General features: G+C 35.7%; 1 protein-coding gene across 1 annotated transcript in view; it reads left to right on the forward strand.

Moving 5' to 3' along the window:
• The window catches only part of TSHR (thyroid stimulating hormone receptor), a 61490-nt gene that overhangs the window by 3782 nt on the left and 31760 nt on the right, over positions 1–25948 (forward strand). Inside the window, exons 2-3 of the mRNA XM_062577012.1 lie at positions 14478–14549; positions 16846–16920. Of these exons, the coding sequence (XP_062432996.1) occupies positions 14478–14549; positions 16846–16920 (147 nt within the window). The remainder of the gene's footprint in view (positions 1–14477; positions 14550–16845; positions 16921–25948) is intronic.

Genomic DNA, 25948 nt, shown 5'->3' on the forward strand with positions numbered 1-25948 from the left:
TATTGAGGCATGTAAACCTAAGTTGAAAGAATGTTAAATATTGGGCAAAGACTCAGAAGCGAGGAACTACTGCAGTTATATTTGTATATGAACTTAACTCTTCACTTTTGCTTCTATGCTAAGACCAATTTTCAGTTATATTATACACTTTTTTTCCTATAGGCTCACTGCATCAATCAGTGTCCCAGATCCACAAAGCTTCCTGTTATGGGTAATTACTAATATTTTATTTTATCTTCATTCAGGTTGTATATTCCACATTTTATTTCCTCTATATCTTTCAGATCCAGGTTAGAATCCAGAACTTGTAATTCTATCATGATCTTTTTATAGACTTCATTAATTCAGAACAAAGTGTGTAGCCTCCTAAATGCATCCTCATCAGTGATCTTGTGACATAATCACATAATTATTAACTTTATTTTAATGACAAAGTACTGAGATTCTAAAAGAATAGAAAAAACACTAACATGGTTAAATAGCTAATTAAAGCAAGTTATTGAAAGCAAAAGAGTATCCTTCAGAAAATGGAAGTCATGTCCAAGTGAGAAAATTCCTGGGAAATTCAAGTAACACAGGACAAAAAGATTTTTTATTTTATTGACCACATCTCCATTCACTATGCCAGAAGCTTATTCATCCTGCTCACAAGTCCTACATACGAGTTCTTTCACATGGATAGCTAAATCTTGAGCTGATCCCTTTCTTTTTTCTCTGCATTCATCTCTTTCCATCTGGAGTTGCATTTTTGCAACTCGTGGCATTATGGATCTTTGGTCTGCTTTTGGAATATTAACTGCAGTATGTGCTTGTGAAGGCATATTTTTCTGGCTATTGCTTCTGTTTGGGGAAAAAATGGTCATGATTGCCCATGTGGAAGATGTGATTTGTCAGTTAGTGCTGTCTTACTCATTTTCAGTTATCAGATAATATCTGTTTCTATTTTATATAGGCTACTGTCTTCTGCACATTTCCTCAACACTTTTATGTGCTGCTGAACACCAACAATTTTTTTATTTGATTTATCAGAGAGAACATAACTAATTTGGAAGTAGAATTTATGGGGGGGGAGGGTTCTTCAAACTTTTACTTTGGAATTTTTCAGGCATGCTTGCCTTTTAATAATAGAACTAAAAATAAGCAGAAGCCACTCAAGATTATTTACCAGTAATGTTTTACTCCTATGTATTCACATTCCACTTCTTTGCTTCTTTGATTGAATTCAAAGGAGTTGAGGAGCAGCTGGGATTCTCTCTTTTTCATGTTGGAAACCTCTGGACTGGGAAGGAAAGCAGCTCTGGATAACCACTGCCCTCTGGAAAATTTCTAGACTGACCTCAGGCTGACAAAATCTGCAGAGGGAGCACTCAGAGAACTGTGATTTCAGATAAATAACTTTTTATATCTCGTGGATAATTTGTATTAACTCTTTAAATTGAAAAGACAAAAAAAAAAAAAAAAAAAAAAAAAGATTCCTATTTCTCCTTGAAGGTTTGCCACCAGGTATTATCAGTAGTTACAGAATCACAGAATCACAGAATGTGTAAGGTTGGAAGAGACCTCTGGAGATCATCTAATCCAACCTTCCTGCTTGAGCAGGCTCACCGAGAGAATGTAAGACAGGATTGCATCCAGGTGGGCCTTGAATATCTCCAGAGAAGGAGACTCCACAACCTCTCTGGGCAACCTGTTCCAGTGCTCTGTCACTCTCACAGTGAAGAAATTCCTCCTCACATTCAGGCAGAACGTCCTGTGGTTCAATTTCTGCCCATTGCCTCTTGTCCTGTCACATGGGACAACTGAAAAGAGCTTGTCCCCATCCCCTTGACACCCTCCCTTCAGGTACTTACAGACATTGATAAGATCCCCCCTCAGTCTTCTCTTCCAGCTCTCCCAGCTGTTCCTCATAGTTCAGATGCTCCAGCCCTCTGATCATCTTTGTAGCCCTATGCTGGACTCTCTCCAGTAGCTCCATGTCTCTCTTGCACTGCGGAGCCCAGAACTGGATGCAGGACTCCAGATGAGGCCTCATCAGGGCTTAGGAGAGGGGCAGGATCATCTCCCTTGGCCTGCTGGCAACACTCTTCCTAATGTACCCAAGGATACCATTGGCATTCCTCACCACAAGGGCACATTGCTGGCTCATGGTCAACCTGTTGTCCACCAGGACTCCCAGGTCCTTCTCTGCAGAGCTGCTCTCAAGAAGGTCAGCCCCCAGCCAGTACCGGTGCAGGGAGTTATTCCTCCCTATGTGCAGGACTCTGCACTTGCCCTTGTTGAACCTCAGGAGGTTCCTCTCTGCCCAACTCTCCAGCCTCTCCAGGTCTCTCTGAATGGCAGCACAGCCCTCAGGTGTGTCAGCCACTCCTCCCAGCTTGGTATCATCAGCAAACTTGCTGAGGAGGCACTCTGTCCCCTCATCCAGATCATTGATGAGGAAGTTGAACAAGACTGGACCCAGTACTGAGCCCTGGGGGATGCCACTAGCCACAGGCCTCCAACCAGACTCTGCACCACTGATAACAGCCCTCTGAGCTCTGCCTTTCAGCCAGTTCTGAATCCATCTCACAGTCCACTCGTCTAACCCACACTTCCTGACATTCCTAGGAGGATGTTATGGGAGACAGTGTCCGAAGCCTTGCTGAAGTCAAGGTACACAACATCCACTGCTCTCCCCTCATCTCCCCAGCCAGTCATTCCATCACAGAAGGCTATCAGATTGGTTAAGCAGGATTTCCCCTTGGTGAATCCATGCCAACTACTGCTGATCACCTTCTTTTCCTCCATATGTCTGGAGATGACATCCAGAATGAGCTGTTCCATCACCTTTCCAGGGATGGAGGTGAGGCTGACCGGCCTATACTTGCCTAGGTCCTCCTCCTTGCCCTTTTTGAAGACTGGAGTGACACTGACTTTCTTCCAGTCCTCAGGCACCTCTCCAGTTCTCCCTGACCTTTCAAAGATGATGGAGAGTGGCCTGGCAACAATATCTGTCAGTAGTTGAAAAGATAAAAATCTTACTGTTCTCTTTGTGCAAGCCTAATTGCCATTAGATTAAGCAGGAATTGCACAAACTCACTGTAAGAAAATGAAACTAATAGTTTACTGTTTTAGTTTCACAGAGTTTGATGATGCAGCTTTTGCCAACACCTTTTAGAAACTGGCCTCCTAACAGCTCAATAAGATGATATCTTAATTACTTCAGGAAAAAAATGGATCATGAATGACTTTTCATCTGCTTCCATTTAAGTGTAGTAAAAAGAGAGTGTTTGCTTTCTAACATTAAATCATTAAAACATTAATCATTAAAAAAACAAAGAAAACAGATTCTCGTTTGTCAACAAGTAGCATACAAAATGTGTGATAATAAAATGCTAGGTGCCTGTTTATGAATTTCATTTGTTTTCCCTTTAGTAAGTTGTAGATTTTGAGGTCAAGAGGGCTCACTAGATCATCTAGTCTGACATTCCGGATAATAAGGACCATAAAACATCCCTGAAATGTTTACTGCTTCAAGTCCGATGGTTACAGATAATTTAGAGTTCTTTTTCCTTTCTTTCTATTTTTGTAGAAATATCATACTCTGTTGGTTTTTAAATGATTATTAACAAGAATAAATAATTATTAACAAAAATAGGAACCAATAATTTGTTCAGATGGTCATAATCCTTGCTTGTTTGTAGCTTCTTCTGATTGGTACAAAGTGTGAATTTGTATTTATACTGTTTATTTCAGGTGTCTAATTTGTGTAGCTAGAATTGCCACTTTGGAGGCACCAACCTCCCTGCATTTACTGTTCAGGAAACTGAGGCTTCTGATGAAAACCGGTTAACTGTAACTTTACACCACTGGATTTTGTAGGACCTTTTTTCTGTCAGATCAAGGAAACCTACATTCTCACACTTGAGATGATCAAATCACTTCTGTTCTTTTTGATAAACTAGACAAGTTAAGATCCTGATGGTTTTCACTGTAAGGCACGTTTTCCAATATTTTATTTAAACCTGTGATTGCTTTCTGGATTGTTTCCAATATATCTTGCTCTTCCTTACAACTGAAGTATTCTATGTATTATTAAACTTTTGGGGGCATGGAATTCCAATCAGTCATCAGCTGGGTCTCCCCCTCTAGTCCTTCTCAAAGCCTTTGTTTCTGAGAACAGCATCTGCCCAACCTGTAAGAAGAATCTTATAGTTCTGCACAGACATATAAGCATGATAAGACCAGGTCAAGAACGTGTGATTGTTCTTAACACTCTCCCAGCTTCTGATCATTTGAAGCTGAAGAAATTTTTTAATCTCCTGAATTAGACTCCCTCTATCTTCATGTCTATGGCACCTTTTTCTCCCTATCCATCCTGATGTGTTGACTTCCATCATATCCCCCCTTTTCAAGTCTGAAGGGTGTCAGGATAATCAGTTGTTTCTTCTATGGAAGCCACTCCATACCTTTGATCATCCTTCCTGCTTTCTCTGAATTTCTTCCACTTCTAAATAAATATTCTTTTCCAGATGAGAATACAAGCATTCCACAGGGTATTTAAGGTGCATGCAAACCATGAATTTGTACAGTGACATAAATATGTTCTCTAGTCCTTTCTTAGTATTTTCTCATATTTGATTTGCTCCCAAGCACTGATTCCACGTTTACATGGAACTGTTCAACATAATGTCATGATCTTCTTCTGAGTAGAAATGATCAGTTCAGAACCTGTCTTTTTTTGTGATGTGACAGAAGGATTTGTTTTCTCCATGTGTATTATTTACATCTATTGACACATCAGATTTAATTTACTATTTTATTTTCCAGCCACTCAGTTCTATAAAGGCTTTCTGAAATTCCTCTCAGTCAGCTCTTCATATTACTACTGAAGTAACTTTCTATCATGACCAAACTTTGTTAGCTCACTGTTCACCCTTTTTTCCAGCTCATTTATGAATGTTTTAAATGGCAGAAGTCCTATCCCAGATTCCTGTAGAAATTCACTTACTTTGATTCTTTATTTCCTATTTTTAACCAATAATTTATCTGGAGTGTATTTATCTAAACTGCCAGAAACTTGGAAATGATCTAGATTTTTTTTTCTAAGAGGAGAACAATTTTTTCCTTGTATATAGAAATGTCGCCTCAAGCGGGCATAATTGCATAAACTTCTTTTTAATATGTAAAATCCTGATGTAAATATTTACATACGCTGGAAAGTTATAGAGAAAACTATTCCTTATTTAAGGAAAGATAAAAATAAATGTATCACCTTAGGAAATGCTGAACATGCTCTCTTCGATCACCCTCAAAACCCAAATTTATTTACTTTATTATAATTGGCTTTATCACAGTGTTGTGGTGCCATTTTACTGTTTTTGATAGTTAATCAAAGATTTTATTTCTAAGCTTGAAGTATTGGAGAGTCTGAAATGCTAACTTGTGCAACATTGCTTTTTTTTTACTGTTAATAAAAATGTAGTAAGTGCAGACCAGGTTTCCTTACCAACATGTGTTAGCTTCCCAGGCCTTTCATTGAGGATTTTAAACAATCTGACAAGCACACAAAAAGGCTTTGAAAGGCTGCCACTAGATTTTTAATACTGTTCTAGATCCTCTCTTAAAAAAGGTTAAATTTTAAGCATGCATTTGCTTTCCAGTGTAGTCCTTCTCATACTTACCCATATTTAATTTGCCTTGTCATCATCACAGGTCAACCCCAGTCCATACATTCCTCAAAAAGGACAAATAAAACACATTATATTCATTATTTCATTTATTATTATTATTATTCATACTACTGTCATCTGTGGACCAAAGTCTTGTAACTACGAGAAGTGTGAAATACAGGATACACATGGTTCTTGCATCCAAAAAATATGTAGGAATGCAGATAGGTACAGACAAACAGGGGAGGGCATGGCATCTATAGGGCAGTAGAAATCTGTATATTTACTGATATGTTATATACATATTTTTGAAATATTTTTCTTTAAAGTAGGGCTCTGTCGTTACTGTGAATTATAAATGAAAGTAATTTACAGTAAGCTAATACAAAATTACTTATTTACGTCTGTTTTTAGTAGAAATTTAAGCATTTCTGAAATGACTTCCTGTTTAGCTCTATTTTTAAAAGTCATTTGGTGAATCTCAACATTAGTATTATAATGAATGTCTCTTTACATTTTCCTATGTGCCTTTAATGTTTGTCATTTGCCCAAAAAACATTGGTTTCAGAGATCTTCCTGAATTTTAAACATTTCTGACTGTTTTTAAAGGCCTCTGAGGTTTTTAAAGTGTGTTTCCACTCTATCACATACGATCTCAGTACAAGGTGGCTTTCTTTCTCTCGCAAAACCAGATGTTGCTTTTTTGTTCATATGGAATTGCAGGAAATTTCTTAATTTACCTTAGAAATGCAAAGAAAATTATTAACTAAGGCATACTGTTCTCTAATCCCTGCTCACCTAGTCAAATTCCAATCAAATTCTCTCCTTATTCACAAATAAACTTACAAAGATTTCTTTAAGGGACATGGTTCAAGTAGTCTGTAATGGAAATATGACCTACTGTAACGTTTTCACAATCTGGAAGAATGGCCTCCATATTGTAACTACTTTTTATTCCATATGTATGACTTATACAGAAATAAGAAAATCAATAAAAAAGTTTTTTTTAAATGGCTGGAACAATAGGAAAATGATGAGAGAGAAGCGCCAGGTAGAAAATGAAGGCATGGTTTTGGTGGCAAGGATGAAAATTCTTCTTTTGTGGATCTGTGGTACAACAGTTTTCTTTCTGACCCCCAGTAACAATATAGTACTATTTGAAGGAGTTGATTTTTCAATCAGTATAAACATATGTGTTCAGCATTATATTAGGAACAAATGTTTTGCTGAAAGTAGCAAAGGTTGCAAAGGACAAGGAGAGGAACTTGTGTAAGTATATTAGCAGCAAAAGGAAAACCAAGAAAACAGTGGGCTCAGCGCTCACTCAGACGTGAGACAGTGAAAAGGGTCATGGAAGAGGCCTCAATTCTTTTGTTGCATTGTTTTTTTCATAGATAAGATTTACTTCCAGGCCTCCAAGGTGCCTAGTGACCCAGCCTGAGGAAATGAAGCATTACCTGCAGTAGAAGAAGACAGACTAAAGAATCACTTAAGGAAATTGGATATATAGAAGTCCATGGGACCAGATGGGGTGCACCCGAGGTGACAAGGGAGCTGGTCAATGTCACTGTGATGCTACGCTTTATTGTCTTTGAAAGGTCAGGGTGATCAAGGGAAGTTCTTCAAGGCTCAAAAAGGCAAACATCACACATGTCTTCCACAAAGGCAAGAAGGAGAATCTGGGAAAACATAGGCTAGTGGCTCCTGCCTAGTAATTTCTTGCATGCAATTCATTCTGTACATCTTTTCAAACATCTTTTTGTAGGTACTATTAATTATGCCTTTCCAGTTAGGGAAGATCAAGATCCATATAGCAGCATAATTTTCTCTATTTTGTTCTTTATTCTTTTATTCATACTCACTAACATTCACTTTGCCTTTTTGACCTCTGCTGAGCAGCTGACAGTGATTGTAGGCACCCAGTGATCCTCTGATTATAAACCATAGTAGCCAGCAACTAGTCTAGTCTTACTCCCTTTCCCGGAGGAAGTGAATCTCTTCTGACTGATGTTTTCTGAAATTTCACCAACCCATTTAAACGTTCTTTTCAATCATTAATAGACTCTCAACTTGATGCTTTAGAAACAGTTCTTCTTTACTGCATCCTCCAGTAAGTACAGGCACCTTCATGGACTCACTGAGCAAAGTAATGCTCCTTTTGGGAAAGCAGCCAGCAGAGGGCGCACCTATTGCCGGATAAATCCTCTTCGGAGAATTAAGTCTATCAGAATATATCATACTGATCTTCAAGGAATATTTGGGTATGAGAGGAGACTAAGAAGGGCTAAGAATAGATCATCCACTATTATTTTTTATTAGTAGTTGTCAAGAATAAATCTAGGTACGAAATTTTCTTTTATCTATGAAACGCTGTCCTAGGTATCATGGCTAAACCAGAACAGAGATCTGCACCATTTCTACCCACAGTGTATTTTATCTACGGAAGACTAGAAGATTACTAATAGAAATCTTCAGTAATCTGAATCCATAAATGTTTGCTGTTACAATAAAGACATTAAGTAGAGAATCTAGGGAACAAGTAACAGTTATTGAAATAGGAAAAAGTAGGAATAAAACTGAATAAAGACTTTTAGATTAGGGACTCATAAAAATGGAGAAGTTCATATTTATTCTGCTATATAAGCATAAAAGGGAAAAAATACATATTTTTCTGACTGATCAGCACTGTTAGGGAAATATCGTAGAAGCTGTTCACTTTCCTTTTTGATGGTCAGAGGAGTGACAGTGTCTTTAAGGTCTATCTCGCAACAAATGGCAAAGAGATAGCCTTATAACAGTTTTCAGTTTATATCATCTAGCTAATTTAACTTCTTCCTGCGTTACACACAGTATAGTTTTAACATGGTAGACTATTAATTTTTTTTTTTATTGTTAGGTTTCCTTTCAGATAATATTTCAGTATGATTTTTGTTACCTTTCCTGCCTCTTCAGTCTCTATATGTATCTCCAAATCCAGGAGAGAAAATACCTCAAACATTATGCACTATGTGACATAACCTTTCTTCTTAAAGATTGCCATTTAAATTTTAATTTTCATTATACAGAGATCTCTTGCGGGTAATTGCTATGTATTTTAGTGGGTTTGTTTCTATTTCAGAAAAAGGTCAAGAGTTTTCTTAAAAAAGATTGTTATAAGATTAATCTATGATACGTTCTTCAGATCTAGGCAGATCATACTCTCTTGCTTGATAACAAGGGAGAACTTGTTTTATTTTAGCATGTGTCAGCAGCTTATTTTCTATGTTGAGATTTAAATGGTAAAGAATTTACTGTTCAGTGTGCTCAGTGCTTCTACTTAAGTCGGTAGTGTTGGATTTTGCAAAATCCTGAATATCTTTGTTTCTCATTAGCTTGAGTAGGATGTTAGGACATTGATTGGATAGCAGACTCCAGAACAGAATAGAATCTGTCAACATAAAAAGTTTTCTTTATTACAGATGGCACATTTTTTTGTATCAAGTAATACAAGTTACTTTTTCTATTCCGTAAAATTCTAGTTACCACCTAAAAGACAAGTTACTAACAAATTGCTATACTATTGAAATTTTTTTTAATATGTATCTTGTGAACATGAGGATGTATAAGGGCTAAATCCAGCAGAATGCTAAAGCACATGCTTGAAGTTAAGTTTTTAAGGAATTGAGATTGTACTATATACTTCTCATCTTTGTTTTGGCAGATCAGTCTGTCACAGTATTCTAGCTATACTTCATGAGAAATTATTCCATCATAGAATGGTTGAAGAAGGCAGATCACTTAGCCTATATCAAACTACTTCTTATATGGTCCAATTTCCCAAATATAATCACCTTTTCTAGACTGCTTTAAAGTTCTGTAAACCTATGTTGCAGAAAATACCAGAAATTCCTTTATTTTGGAAATGTGTAAAAAGTCTGTGCCAGTCAAATTTGTGAAAGCTATCTTCTGATAACTGATAACAACAGAAAAAACATTATTCTTAGCTTTTTGCAAAATACTCTGTAAACAGGTACTTAGTAGTTGCAATGTATTGTAATCCTCTTAGCTTTTTCTTTCCTTTTAGAATTATATCAATAAGCTCTGTCCTCTCAGTTCAGTAGAAGGCTGTTGTGTGCTTCTGAAGTGGAATGTGTTGGAAATTTCATGTCAGAAGGAAACAGTGTAATGCAAACTGACTGCAGTAGCAATTCAAGATTCAGTGAACTGTAGCACTTAGAAAGTTAATCTGTTAAAAAACTGTTGAAATCTCATAAAATAGGCTTCACTAAAAAAACCCTTTTTTTCCTCACTAAAGAAAACAACTGTGCCAACTTTAAGAAACAGAGTCTTTGCTAAATGTTGGGAAGACTGGATGGGAGAGAAAGCAGGAGCTTTTTCAATCTTTAGTTGAACATCTGTAGTGCTTGATCTTTGATCAAGGAACTCTTTACATTCCAGGCTGGCATATGTTTGGGACAGAGGAATGGAGAAAGGACAAGCAGTCTAATATGTTTCTTATCAGTTGCTCAGGTTTCATTTCCCTGAAATATGCAATGTAGAATCTTCCAGCAACAAGCAGCCTAAAGTTTTGATGTAAAGATCAAAGCAGAAGTAAAATTTAAAAACTTAACTGACTCTCAGCCTGTGAAACTAAGAGATGCAAACTAAGTGTCATCCTGTAAAACTTAAAATTTGTTATTGAAACATTTTCTTGACATTTTTAAAACAACTTATTTGATAAAAAATTGCTTTATTATTTTTGCATCTTTGCAAACCTTGGTTGCACAAATATAATGAAAATTACCTCAGACTTTGTGTTCTTTTTGAAACACTTTATGGATAAGAACTGAAATTTTTTTCTAGAATTATTGATGCTTTTAACCTGAATGAAAATAAAAGTAAAAATAAATGGTAGTACTCAAATTATTAGAGGAGCAATTTTTTGTTAAATGGAATTGAACATTTCCAAATGTGTTATCTTTGCCTTAATATAAAAGGCTTCAGTTAAGTAAGTCTATTAAACATGTAAATACTTATAGTCACAGTTTTTCTCACACGGAAAAGAAAGTCTTATTTTCCAAGTAGTGTGTTTTTCCCCTCATTCTAAAAAAGTATACTATCTTAGTGAATGTACTGTGCATGGATGGGTACTGGATTCACATGTTAAACTGCAGAGAGAATCATGCAGATTTAAAGAAAATTTCTGCTCTGTGCAAGACAAGAAGAATCACAGTCCATTAGCATAATGAATGCTCTAGTAATTTATCGTTTGTTCATACTGTATATTACGATTGGTGCCAGAAGCTAGGGTTAAGCCTTGAGCTGCCTTGTTCTACTTCTGACTTTGGGCCTTAAACCTCCTGATACCAAATTCCAAAACCTTCTGCTTCCCTAGGCTGAGGAAGAGCACATTAACACAATGGGGTAAGCCTGAAGTCTTTTTATTCAGCTAAACTAAACTAGAATCACTCTCATTTTTGATCTGTCATGAACTGTTCTGGTTGAGAATTTGCTCAGCCCCTCTTCTTCCCACTACAAAGAATTACTATGCACCCCCCAGCTTTCTCTTACCACTGATAATTTTTAGTTCTCTACTCTCTTTTCTTTTCTTTTCTTTTTTTTTTTTTTTTTTTTTTTTTGCATTTTTTAAAATTGATTTAGTAGGCAGCAGTAATGTGCCAGACCACAGGTTTTTAAACTCCGGAGAACTGGAGCTCTGCAGATGGCTGTACAAAAAGAGGTGTTTAAAAGTTTGCCACTGGCCCCAGGCCTATTGCATTGACCATTTTATGGTCTGCATAATTACTTTGTTAACACAACTAGTAGTTGAAGAATTTGAGTGAATAAACACTAATTACTTAGTCACTAAATGTTATTTAGCATATTGTTTATGTATTAAGTTTATTTTATGCCTGTAATTTCCCCTTAGATCTTGAGTTGCTCATACATCTTTGGATACAAAAGACTTGGGTCAACCTACTCAAGCAGTCACACCTGCAACGTGAATATAAAGATGTGCTGATGGTTCCTTCATATTACTTGGCTTCTAATTTCTTTAAATCAAAGCCTACTAGGTTTGAAGCTTTACTATACCTTCATTTTGACTTTGTTAGGATTCTAGTTTAGACATCTGATGATCTGTTATATAGCAGAATTGGAGAAATAGAAACATCCAATAATTGTCTTTGTAAGTGCGTGAAGTACAATATTTCTAATGATTTAACATCATTAGATGTTTTCTAATGATATTATATCAAACTTTCCAGAGCTGCACGTGAGTATACAAACTGTAATGCTAAAATTATGTCCAGAACTAAATAATAGAGCTTGGTAAATGTATTTCAGAAAACAGAACCTTTGCCTAGCTTCTCTTTTAGGTATGCTTTCAGAAAATGTTCTCTGTAAGAATACTGTAGATCCTATTTTTCACAACTATTTTTTCCCTTTATAAATTTTGCTTAGGCAGACTTTGTAGACATCAGCCATTTCTTCAGAATTTCTAGTGGCCCAGAATACCCCTGCTGCATGGGTAGGGGTTGCTTACCAGCACATGCATTCTAATGTTTCGAGATACTGCCACATGTGTATGGTAGGCCTAATGGGTCCAGCAAGTATCAAACTCAGTGTAGAGGTAATACAGGCTATAAACAGACATATTCTGTCTGGCAAACCACAAGAAAGTCCTTACCATTTTACAGTATTAATTTACAATATCAATTTACATCTAGGAAACCATTTTAAAGTCAAATTAATACAAACGTAAAGCCATTTTATAAAGCCATTATGCATTATTAGTGTTTAAAAGTTCCAGTTCGCAGTTGCAGCCCTCTTTCGTCACAAGAATGATAGCTGGGACGTTCTCCAGTCTCCTGCTGTAGTTCTAGATCCACAGGGCTCAGGTACTGCCAAATTCTTTGTGTCTCAGCAGTCTATATTGCTGTTCATTCCCTGAGGCTCTTTACAGGATAGAGGATACAGTCAGACAAGATGAGAAAATGAATCCAACATCTAATGGCTGCTGGAAGGGGCAAATCTGTTCCTCCCTCCCTCTTCTGTTGTCCCTAGAGACTCAGACCCTTCTTTCCCCTCATCTAAGTAGTGGTACTCATCTGATACCTCAGTGACCTGATTATTTTTCTTGCTGGAATATGATTAATTTTTATTGTTCTGGATTGTTTTGTTACTGAATGAATGAGCTGTATTAGTTCATTAAAGGGTCAGATGAGTTCAGAGGCAGCAAAGCCAAATGCTGGGGCCACACAGTCGGGAGCAACAGAAGACTGGCAGAAGTAGTTGTCCCTCCTGTGATGGCAGGAAGCTGTTGGATTAGTTCAGTCTACCTTACTTGGCTATGCCTTCATAAACTTTGTCATTTAATATAGAGCACCAGAATACCCAGCAGGTATGAATAAATAATAAATATTTTGCGCAAATCGCTCAGAATTTAAAGTAATATTTTAGGCCAAATTGAGATCTGTCAGGTCTTTCTTCTTCAGCTTAGAGCTTACCTGTGAACTTTCACATCTGAATCTTTCTAAGTTTGTTTACCTTCTCTGATACTGGTTTGTCTCATAACTAAGTTAGTTCTCTTGTCGTGAAATGTGCTATTGCTTTTCTTTGCTTACCTAGGAGTTTTCCTTTATGTTCACTGTCTCACTTCTCTTTAGGAGTCTTTTTTTAACTTATCCAGTGCTACTCATGCTTTCTTGTTATATTTGCAAAAAATTGGTATTTCTTTTAACTCCAGGAGGTAGATGAGAAGAAATATTGTCCTTCCACTTCTATCCAATGTGATAAATTTACCACCTCTTCAGTCAAAATAGTTTTTAAGGCTAAGTTTTTTCATTGTGTCTATTCTTGGGATATTGAAAATTTTGTCTGGAAAGTTATAAATGCAGAAGCATTTTATAACACAGAGTCAGTCTGGTAGAGATTCATTTTGTGAAGAAATTGGCTGTTGATAAGTGTCTCTCTTAAATAGTTCCTGTTTTTCTAATTTTTTTCTAAATCCTCCTGCAGATGAGGTGAGACACATAATTCTATTCTTTCCTGAAGTACAGCTTTAACTGACGTAAGCTAAAAAAATACGAATGTACGTTAGAAAGAAGAAGACCTAGGGAAGAAAAATAGTGTGTTTATTACAGAGTATATGGAGAATTTTATGCAGGTAGAATGCAATTGCTCTAACTGAATTTTGGCTGGTATACCTGAATTTTAGCATTTCTTTTATCATAACAAGCGCTATCAGCTCTTTCCAGAAGCCACAGGTGCTGAGAATCCTGATTTATGCTATTTCTGTTGTTCTGTTTTTCTTTTCTAGATTACAATATACTTTCAGCAGTGTGTTATGCTTGGTATCAGGCCGTACGTAGCATGTGGAGGAAGCTGTTAGAGTTACATTATTGTTTCTGATTTAGAGAGGCTTTTGTCCTGGGTAGGTTTTTGAGATTATGGTGATATTGCCACTATGATAAGCAGAAACAAAGCACCACTTTTTTCAGTATGGTGGCAGCAGTGATATGCATTTGCTGAAGGCCCAAATTTTTTTTTCTTCTTCTTGATTGGAAGTAGGGATGCTGGTAATGTTTTGGGATTTGGGGAGATGCTTAATTACTACTAAATGCTGAATTCCTAGGAAAGACGATTCAGAAGCTTCTATTTTGGAGTGAGGGAGCACACCAACCAAGCCAAAACAAATAATGAAACAGGAATAGAGATAAGGCAAAGACAGAAACCCTGGGAAGACAAGAATAGGAATTTTGGAGCAGAGCTGGAGTTGTGTAGGACTTTTTAATATTAAATTGTACTTACTAAATGATATTAACAGCCTATCTTTTATCTCTATAGGAGATTTATGGAAACTCATCTAAGAACAATTCCAAGTGAAGCTTTTTCCAATCTCCCCAACATCTCTAGGATGTAAGTTCTGTTTCTGACATTATTATTTTTTAGCTCTTTTATGAAAAATCACCTTTCTTTCCTTTCTTCTCCAAAATTCCCTCTTCACATATAAAATCTTATGAGACTAAAAAATTCCTGCACCATTGCTAGCTCACTATTTGCATTTCAGAATTTCAGCTAATCTTCCCATTGCTTATAGTCTGACCTGGCTAAAGGAGCATTTTTCCTTTCTTCTGTAAGAAAATAACAGCTTTCTTAAAGAATATTACTGTCAAAAGAGAATCTGCTAGTCATATAATCTCTACTAGTTTATAATCTATTTTCCCTTGACTGTTCAAACACTATTGAATGCATCTCCAAAATAATCAATAAAAAGTACATCTCATGTTAGAAAAGTTAAGATAACATGCTAAGATAACATGTTAAGGTAATAAGTAACATGCTTGTAGTTCCAGTGTGGAAAGGACTTAAATTCCCTGAGAATAGATAGTGGTATTAGTCATCTGCTCGTGGTTAAATCATACCCTGGACATAAAGTATTGCTTCTAATTTGTTAAAATATTTTAAGTATTATTTAAATAAGCTTTGCCATTGAAAGAATCTTCTGTAGAATTTCTAAAAATAAATAAAAATCTGATATATAAGTTATTGCATTAAAAATAACCTATTAGGTAAAAGATCATATTTTATTTACCATTTACAGTAAAATGTTATTAATTACTATTAATATTATGGGTGGAAAAAATTGAGGGATTGTTAAAAGTCTTTTCTGTTTTGTTTATAGAACACAATCCATATTAGAAGTGATGTGAAATATCAGATATTACTTAAGTTAATATCTGATTCTGTGTCTTTGCAGGTCTACTGATAAGAGGAGAAAAGGCATATTTTATATATATATAAATATATATATATTATATATATATTTGTGTGTGTGTATAAATATATATTCTATTTATTATACTTTGTTTCATTCTGACTTCTCAGATTGACTTCTACGTCTCCTCTGGTCAATTTAATTTTGTGTTTAGTTCGCTTCAACGTATTAAAATTATGGTTAAGTTACTCAGGATATGTATAATCATGCAAAATATTAAAAACTCAGCCAGTAACTTTGATATAAACCAGGAATTTTAAAAAAACCTTTAGCATTTCTTTTGTAGGTAAATGATCATGTAACATTCATATTGAGAGGAATATTATCACATTTAAAAAAAGTTTTGTTGTACACCTTCTATGTCAATTTTCTTACTTTATTTTGATTAAGTAGTAAATACAGCAGTATCAAAAGATACTACTTAAATATTTTAATAATAATAAATGTAAGGCATATGCAAGGAAATTCAATTATTTTAAAAGACATAGGTTAGAAATATAATAAAATATGATTAGGAAAGTGAATAAAATACAGGAATACATCTTTTACGTACCATTCCAGCATTTTTCCATTTTTAAAACTAAGGAGTATTTTGGAAGACAGAATTGAGTAATGTTTATCAAGTAGCAATAAGGCAAAGTAACTCTGAAAATCTGTGCTAATTAGTTGCATTACAACTTTGTTCACACTTCGAAACTTTAATAAAGTGGTTCCAGACTTGTTGTATCCCTAATGATGGTGGAAAGACTCTATAGATTTATTTTCTCATCTCAGTAGCTCTGTAACAGTATAAATGCTACTCGGTGTAAGCTGAGTATAGATAAATATTTCTTAAGCTCTTTGTTTTGCATCTTGCTACTGAGCCATGTTACTCTTTATATCCTTTATGGGACTTGCTATATAGCTAAATTTTCTCTCTAAATTCATATTATAACTTTTTTTTTTCCCCAACAATATCAAAACATCAGTTGCCCTGGTGATCTGCTTCTCTAATGAATTTGTGGCAGTTGTAGCAGTGACAGCCCAAAGGCTATCTTTGTTTCCTTCCTTCCCTTTTTTATTCTTATGTATTGAAAAATATGCCAGTTTAACTGAGGGTAGATGTTCTTAAAGAACTTTAGGGTGATCTTAGGTGGGGAAAAGGGAAGAAATACAATTCTGAAATGTGAAATCAGAAAGTGCTCTTCTGTTGCGTACTGGCATTGTTGCATCTTTTTGATGCAACTGCATCCTGTAGCATGCTGTGCATCTAAGACATCAGTCCAGATCAGAGTCCTATTGAAAATTCCTCCTCAGACACCTACAGCATCACCCCCTGTGGCAGGTGGATGAGAAAGAGTGATGTGAAAAATAAAGTGACGTGCTGGGCACTAGCTATGGTTTACCCATACATCATGCTCTCTGATGTATTTCTCATTCTTTTTTTCTGGTGTTTAGCTATATCTCTATAGATGAAACACTTCAGAGTCTGGAGGCCCATTCCTTCAACAGTTTAAGTCAAGTCACTCATATGTAAGTAGTGTGATTAAATAAATGTAAATAAATGAATGCTATGATAAAATATATTTGAGGATGTGTGGAGTAACGTATCTGTTGTTTGAGTTGTCATTCTTTTCTCTTTGGTAGTTAAATATTCCTTTTCTTATTTCCTTTCTCCGACATAATGTTGAGTCAGTCTCTTTATTCCGTGTGCTTTCTTTTCCTACATCTTTTCTGTTCCCTTATTTTTCTGTATCCTCCTGTGGACATGTAGGAAAATGTAGTAAAAAATCAGTGGGACTAAATTATGAGCTCCAGCTTAATGGCAAACCTAAATAATCTGTCAAATTACTGAAGGCAAGTGAAAACAGTAATAGCATTAGAAGTAAAATCAGAAGGGCTAAAATACAGAGCAAAATGTTTGTTAGCAGAGTTAGTTTTCAAAACAAAATGGCAAAATATGACAGTTCTTAATGGTCTTTTACAATTGTGTGAAATTTAACAAGAACACATGCAAAATATCCTGTATTAGGTGTTAAGGATTCTCAATAGAAATAGTTCAGTTTTGCATATTTCAGAAAAGATTTCTTTTTTTTTGCAGAGATGCCATGGGAGAGCATTGCCAGTCTTCAGAGGTCCAGAAAGCCTAGTCTGAAAGGAAAGATTTCTGTAGTCAAATGTAAAATATGATGTGGGCAGATATATCTTTTAAACACATAAATGGTTGCTGTAAGGGGTAAAAGGGTGAAAGCTCTGATTCATTCTTCACATTTGTGCTTGACAGCATTAAACTAGAGTAGATTCATGTTAGACTAGAAGAAGTTTTATTATAGATGGCATAATTAAACTCTAGAACTGTTTTCCAAGGGAGGTTGCCTGTGAATCACTGAAGGCTTTTAAGGCTGTGTAATCAGAGAATCCGCAGGTTTATTTAACCTTCACTAAGAGAAAGAGACTGAGCTAGATAATCTCTTAACGTTGCTCTATTTTCTATACCTTTTTCCTTTTATTTTAAACAGTGGAAACACAAAGTTCAATAAAAATAAAGGAGACTATATCATTACTTTTGTAGATAGGGAGTAACTCATACTAGAAAATGGAAGTGCCGTCATGGGAGCACCTGACACTTAGAATCCAGGATTCTGAAACTTAGCTCAGGTCAATACCACCACTCCTATAATACCTGAAATAGTTTCACAGAAAAGCTTTGGAGTAAGAACTATTTATCTTTAGGTAGAATGCAGTTCCTTCTTTTGCAGGTGTTTTTTCCAGGTGTGCCTTTCTCAATATCCTCTCTTACTGCTTCACAGTTGTGCTTTTAGGCTTTCTTATTTAACAAAAATGAACATTTGTTGAAATGTTTACTCCACTTTTTGTTAGCAAAGAATAAAGCAGTTGACAGTACATGCTACATGTGGTATTTGACTTGTGGTTAGCTTTTTTAGAAATACAAAGTGATAAAATGCTACTGGGCCATCTCATTTCATTGCACGATTGTTCCATGCAATGTGCAGTGTAGTATCTTGCCCATTTTAAATGGCGCAAATCTGAAGGTTTCCCGAGGAAAAAGGAATTAGCTGGCTAGATAGCTGGGTTTTATTGTTTCTATATTCAATTCAAAGTAAAGAATGGACTAGAAAAATCTCCCTCAAGATTCTAAGTTGTAACAGAAAAATTACCCCCCTCAAGGTTAATGTAACTGTTTCACTATGACTCCTGCATTTTTAAAGGTGTGACTGTTCTAAGTGCTTAGTCAGGGTTATGGTATTCATAGTGTTTCCTGAGATGGACAAAGGTTGCTCTAGAAACTATATCTACCATTCTTCAGAATGCTTCAGTTTAGAGTATCCTGCTGAGCAGCAGCAGGGCATTAAATGCACCCTTGCACGGCAGGTCTTTCAGGGCACTCCTGAAGGATCTGGTCATTTCCACACACTTGGAAGTACTACAAACCCTTGGGCTATTGTGGCATGTCAGAAGGGCTCTTCCAGCACATTCTCCAAGCTGTAATTGTCTTCTTCACTCATCCTTGTAATTTAATGTTGCCTAATTTGTGCTATTTTTTACTGTTCAAACTGTCGAAGAGGAATCTGAGCTGGAAGCTTTTCACTTGTACTCTTCCAGACTCTAACCATGCACAAAGTATGTTTATAGTCCTAACTGGGGGGATATACACAAACAACATGTATTTCTTTCTCTGTAAGAAGTAAAAATACTACCCAGGACAAGACATCACAACTTCTTACTCAAAAAAGCTACAGGCAAAAAACATGCCTTTGTAAATAGCTTGCAAAGAAGGACTCTCTCTACTACTCAAAACGGCTTATCATGTTTTTAAAATCTGTTGGGAGGTAAGTCACAGATATTACCTAATTAGGTACTATCTGGACATCTGGGAAATTAGGAAGTTTCATATAACCTGTAACAAAAACCTATTTATAAATTTGACCATTTTTCTGAATTGCTTCCAGAATTCCTCTGATTTGTTAGTGATAATAGTTGTTGGGGTTGATCTGCTTTCTAAATAAAATTATTCAGGGATAAATGCATCTGTTGTGCTATGCATTTGTTTAATGTTCTCAACTTACATAATATTTTTCAGAGTATTATTGCTAAAATAATACTGGATGAAGATTATCATAAAGTATGTTGAAAGTAGTTGAAGTTACTGTAACTGTTTTGAAAAGAAGCCATTTCAGAGTTTAGTTTTCACAGGCTCAGTTTTTCATGATCTTTTCATAGAGTGTAGTTTTATGTAAATAATCTTTTGCTCTTACTTAAACTTACACACACAGCTTCATTTGAAAAACATTTGTTTTTCTATAAAATTTCTTATGAGAAAATTTAATGTTTACAGAAGAGAAGAACTAATTGCTTTGGCTCAAGTCAAGTGTCATGTGAATAGGCATCCTGCATTTGTCATCATTCGTGTTTGCCAAGTCCGTTAGCATGCTTCAGCTTTGATCTTCAGCAGTCTATTTTCTGGGTGCTTATTCAGTTCTGCTAATGTGCCTCGGTCATGTCTTGCTGTGTTAACTCCAGACCTCAGCTCCATGGGTGCAGCTTGTCCCTGTTCCACTAAACACTCTGTTTGAACATACATCATATATTTAGAATCCAAGCTAAGCATATTCATCATCTGCTGTATTTAAATGGGTCAGATTTCATTTTAGTTTTAATTAGTGGGAAAATTTGCACTTTGCACTTTATTAACTTTGTATTGATTTCTATTGGCTAAACTGGCTTCAGAATAATTTGTTGTTCCTTGTTTTTATTATTACTGTTTTTTATTATATCTATTAGTCAAATGCAACATGTTTGCAAATTTAGGACAGTCTTTCCCATACAGAAGTATTTATTTTTTCTAGATATAGTCATGAAAGTGATCCACAGTCAGACACTGCATTGCCTCTGTGTTTACTAGATATCTTACTAGCAGAGCTGCCACTTGGCTCCATTAGACTAAAAAGTTTTTGTAAGCAGGCCTTTGTTTCTCAGGAAAGCGTTCATGTGTAAGGAACCCCAGAGAAATCTGGTCTTCCCCCCCCCCCCCTTTTGCTGTGTCTTTGATCATTCTCCTCCCTCATTTCTCCTCCTCCCTTCAAAAGCTCTCTCCTCTCTTATAGTCATCTGAAAAGCCCTTTGAGTGCATGGGAATAGAGCCAGAGTTTATTGTTCAAGAGGCTTGCTCTCGTATAGGCGATAGTATTCGGAAAGCTGGTGGAGATTGCTCCCCCCTCACAGTGAGCTGTGCTGAGATAGAGGGCTGTGCCGAGGCAACTACACCTGGCCAGGACTGCCCTGCTCTTCCCTTGGACACTTCCTGGAGCCAGCTGTGGGACACCAGACTACGGAAAAGGGAGGTGGTTTGATGGAAATATTTGAGAAGCAACTGGAGAAAGCAAGGGAATAGGCCAGTTGGCTTTCCTAGAACCTGAGTGAAATCTGTGGGACTGCAGCACATTTCAGGGCACTGGGAGAAGCACAGAGCAGAAAAACCTGGCTGAAAGCTGGTTTGGAGGTGGGTGTTAGCATGGCTAGAGCCAGAGCCAGTTTTCTAGCACTAGAGATGAAAAGACTTGACAGGTGCATGTGGGGTGAAATAATATGAATAGCTATATTTAGTGGAACTGCAGGTAGAGAGTAAAATGTGGAAGTATATATAGATGTGAGAGGGGCCAGGAAAGCTGTATGCAAAGTAAATGCAAAAAGGTAGAGAAGGTTCCCAAGACATTATTAGGAGGAAAAAGAAAAAAAATATTCCTGATTTAGGAACATTTCAGAACTGCTGTCTTACCTAGGTATGCTTAGTACTCATAAGTATCTTAGTATAACATGATTAAATTGGGACTCTGCAGCCAGATTTGCAAGACAATATTCTACAAGAGCATAAGATTGAAAGTGTGTCAATATTGCAAAACAGGTATTAAAGATTGTCCAGGAAATAAATTTTAGAATTCACCTAACCTATGGTTGCTTTTTCTTTTTTTTGATGTCACTAAATTCATATAAAATATGAAGTAGGTCATAAACCCTTCTAGAGTTAATTAGGCAAATGTATGGCTCATTCAATTCATACATTAGATAACACTTGAGTAATTATTAGTTTTCTTTTCAGATTCAGATTACTTGGAACTAAGTATTTGTCTTTGTCACTGAACGTGATAAGTGTATTATTTATACACTTGGAAGACCTGGACATAGGACTTTAAGTATATTGCCAAGTATATTGATGGTCTCTGCACATTGTTCTGGACAACTTAAAGTTTTTTAAGTAATTTTTTTCAAAAGGCAAAACAGAGGTGCTGTTCATGGATAGTAGGATGTCAGTTTGATAGTGAGTCTATTACATTTTCACTTACTAGCCTCGGCACCAGAAATAAAATTTTAAATATGGATTGTCTTTAAAACACATATAAGCCAGTTCTTAATGGTCTTATGTAGTAAAAAGAAATAGATAAAGTAGATGCTGAATATTAGTAAATTTTGAAAATGTTCCAGAAATAATTCAGTTATCCTATAGAGAGCAGAAGGAAGTATCCTTCTTTATTATTAACATCTCCAAGCAATTTCAGATAGGATAACAAAATAAAATATTTCTTTCATTGCATCTTTTGTCTATTTGCATAAATGGTCAACAAGGAAGTCTATTACACTTTTTAGATTTTTATGTCTCAAAACCATTCTGTTCTCAGAAGTACTTAGATTTATTAGAGTTCTGTTGAATGCAGAATTTAAACACTGAATGTTAAGATTAGGTTATATTTGTAGTACACAGAATTCCACTTCAGAAATCATTTTGAATCAACTCCCAAGCATTTAGATTCCTGGGAACTAGCCTATTTGTCTGTGTTTGCTAAAAATACTAATATTTTTCCCAGAGTGACTTTTCAAAAGAACCTTTAGTTCCCAATAGCACATTTCAACATCTTCAGTTCACTAGTTCCGAAAAATTATTTTTAAAAGTGAAAATCTGGTCTAATGAATCTACTAATAACCATCGCGCTTTCCTGAGTTTCTTGGATCCTTTAGATTTAATCCTTAAACCACAATATGAGAGTCACTATCATCTAACATATAAGCACTTCTGAGTGTGCTACTTGTAACTGATTATTGGAAAATAAATTATAAAAGTTAGCTTATATATTGCTGACCTGTAACTAATAAGATTAGAACTATTTGAGCTTCCTTCATAAGCTGTGGTGTTGATGGATCTATAGCTGTCCTTTAAATCTGAGTTTTTAGGGAAGATTCCTTCTATTACCATGAGATCCATGATGTCTATAACGTCCAACAAGGACGGTGCCACAGTTCAGGGATGGAATTTGAGGATCCTTTCATATGTATGAAATGAGAGGCCACATATTTGGCCAGCCAAGTGCAAAAGGTGCATTTGACTGGACTAAGAGTAAGGAAAATTGGATTCTTTTCCTGATTTTTTTCTTAAGCAGGTTGAATTGCCTTTTAGCTTTTTACACCTCTATCATTTTCTTTCTCATCTATTTGACTGGAGACTTTTAGAGGACTGATCATCTTTTGTTGATTCTCTCCTTTTGGGCTTCAAGAGACCCCGGTAATATAAAGTATAGAATGAAATGCAAATATAATTACATTATATATAAAAGCACACTTCTTTCCTAATCCCACTATTACCAATTCAAGGAAATGTAACAGCATGGGAATGAGCCCCATTTTTCAGTGCATCTATTGATTTCCTCACTCTCATTCCCTAAGTTTTTCTATGATTACTGTGCTGTCTCATCTGGCAGTTTTAAATCTTTTATTCCCATATTAATTAGTTTTTTGTTTGCCTTTGTCAAACTGTACTTGCCTTCTCTTGGCCCAGTTACTTAATAGATAAAAATCTGATTGAATCTCATTGCAATTTTCTCTACTTCCAGTTTTAGTACCATCTGCAGGCTTTGAATTCTTACTTACAATACTCTCATCTAAATCTTTTATGCAGAATATTAGTAATAGCAACAAGCCAAAATCTGTTGACTCTATGGCACTCCAATATGTGATTCATTTCCAGACTGAAGGCTGATCTGACAATGGCCTTTCCCTGAAATACTCTTGGTTCACAGCAAAAGAATATGTAGCCAAGAAGATAAAGTCTAGCTTTTTAACTGTAGGCAATACTGTAAAAAACATGTCACTTAAAGTTTATGAAACAAACATCACTGTCAAGAGTGTGATTGCTACATGTCAAATAAAATTATTTGAGAAAATCAAGAGACTGACACTGAGAACATACCTTTTAAATACAGAAATTGTATTGTTTAAAGTAGTTAACAGGCATGAAGAATATTTGAATACAACAAAATAATAGTAGCTGTGTAGTTATCAACCACATCAGTTTAACATGCAAGTAATAGATACCTTGTCTCTCTGCAATGCCTGACAAAACAGTAAAAACTGAAGACTGGAAAGATGGAGCAGAACTGTTTGTCAGTACAGTAGCATATAGAAAAGCTAATGGCCTGATAACTGTATCCACATATAGACTGGAAAGATGGAGCAGAACTGTTTGTCAGTACAGTAGCATATAGAAAGGCTAATGGCCCGATAACTATATCCACATATTTACCTACTATCTTATGTCTCTTTCTCACTTTTATGTCTCAGATAACTTGGCTGGGTTGATTTTGTCCCATAGGTACGATTCCAGTAGCAGTTTAAGTGGAACTTAATTCCTGATAGCTATATTGTCTAGCCTACAGACTGCCCTTAGGGTGCTTGACAGTGTTAAGGGATGGTAACAGGAAATAGATGCCAAGTTGGTTAAACTGACATGTGTTTATTTTCTTTAGAAATGCTGGCATATCAGTCAGTGATAACCTTTATGATTATAATCATGAGCTCCCTGAAATGGACACAAGCAGAAACATGTGCCCTGTTGATGGCTGGAGGCTGCTAGGGCGTACTGCTTTCAGAACACCTGGGGCTCTCTTGAAGTCTCAGTTAGCAAGTCCCACAGGTTAAATGGGCTTGATGATGCAAGATCAGTAACATGGTCTTGCAGACCTCTGAAATGCTAATAGCAAAGACATGCTTGTCAATGCCAAACTATTGTGCCATATATTGAAAGATACTTAGTGCGCCCAGTTTCCAGAGGCAGTTAAGAGCAACACAAGGGCCTAGAAACAGGTAATGCTGTTGCTCCAAACTCAGTTCTAGCTCTTGGTAAAAACAGCCCTCAAGGTAAATTTATTTAAATATGAAGACTTCCCAGTATTTTTGAGATAGGTCCTTCTTTTAAACAAAGAAATATAAGATTTATTCCTCACAGTGAAAAAAGATTTCTTGACAGTGACTTCTAATTTAATCTGAATTGATTTTAGCAGGGATTCATAGATGAAACTTACCACCTTATATGAACAGATTTCCATTTTCTAGCACTCAGTATTACAGCTAAGATACACCTACATACAATTATAATGATCATTATCATTAGCTCACCCAGACTGCTATGTTAAAGCTGTTGTATAGTTATTTAGTATTACATGGTGAAGAATTCTAGAAGTTGCGTGCCTCACAGTCACAGAAGTTAAAGATAAAAGGAGCCATTAATATCTTATCTCTCTTTAGATCCTGCTTTTGGCTCTGCTGGAATTGCTCCCTTTGCTTTATTCAGTTCTTCAGTTCAGATTTCAAGGCAGCAGGAGGAGACTTAATGGGACATTTTTAATTTGAATCCACCACCTCAACTTGTGCCTCACTTTTAATAAAAAGTTAATCTTTTGCCTGGTGTCAAATCAGGTTATGAAATCTTGTTCATTTTTTACAACTTGCAATGCCAAAACTCTTACAGAAGTGAGTAGCATGTGACCTTTAATGAAAATTGTGCGTATCTCTTAGCCTTTGGCCTATTCACTGATGATTGTTTTTCTTTTAAATTTGACACATTGCTAGATTTATGAAAGTCTGAATACAAAAGCTATTTTGAGACTGAATTTGCTTTTGGAGCAAAGACAGAAATGATATTCTTTAAACTGAAGGATCAAGGAGATTTCTGGCACTCATTTGGGACTAAATTATTTGAGCTACTTAATTATCTCAAGCAAAGCTAACACATTTATCTCCATTTATGTGTCCATTGTCACCAGCACAGTTCTTTGATGTATTCTTAAATGTTATTTTCAAATAGAAATGAAACAGTCTCCATATGCAGAATCATGTTAAGGAATTGTGGAATATAAAAAGGTTACGTTCATGCTGTCTTTATCCTTCTTCAGACATAGTTAATTACAGTGTAATAGTATGTTGAATGAATGCAGAGCAATACCTCATCTTGGCAAGAATCTTTATTTATATTTTGTATTTTTTCAGGAAAGTAAAGGTGTTAACGTGGTTTTGCAAATTTTTTAAGAAAACAAAAATCTTCATAGATTAATTTTCTTGAATTTTCTTGAAAACAAGTCGCTAAATTTCAATTCTGAAAAACCAGATATAGGAAGTAACAGATTATAATCTCATCAGAGACTATAAAATCCTACTACTTTTACTTCATATATAAATTTAACTCTTCTGCAGAGATAATAGTAGATGGAATGGCCTG

The sequence above is a fragment of the Rhea pennata genome, chromosome 5 (assembly GCF_028389875.1).
Source record: "Rhea pennata isolate bPtePen1 chromosome 5, bPtePen1.pri, whole genome shotgun sequence".
Classification (NCBI taxonomy): domain Eukaryota; kingdom Metazoa; phylum Chordata; class Aves; order Rheiformes; family Rheidae; genus Rhea; species Rhea pennata.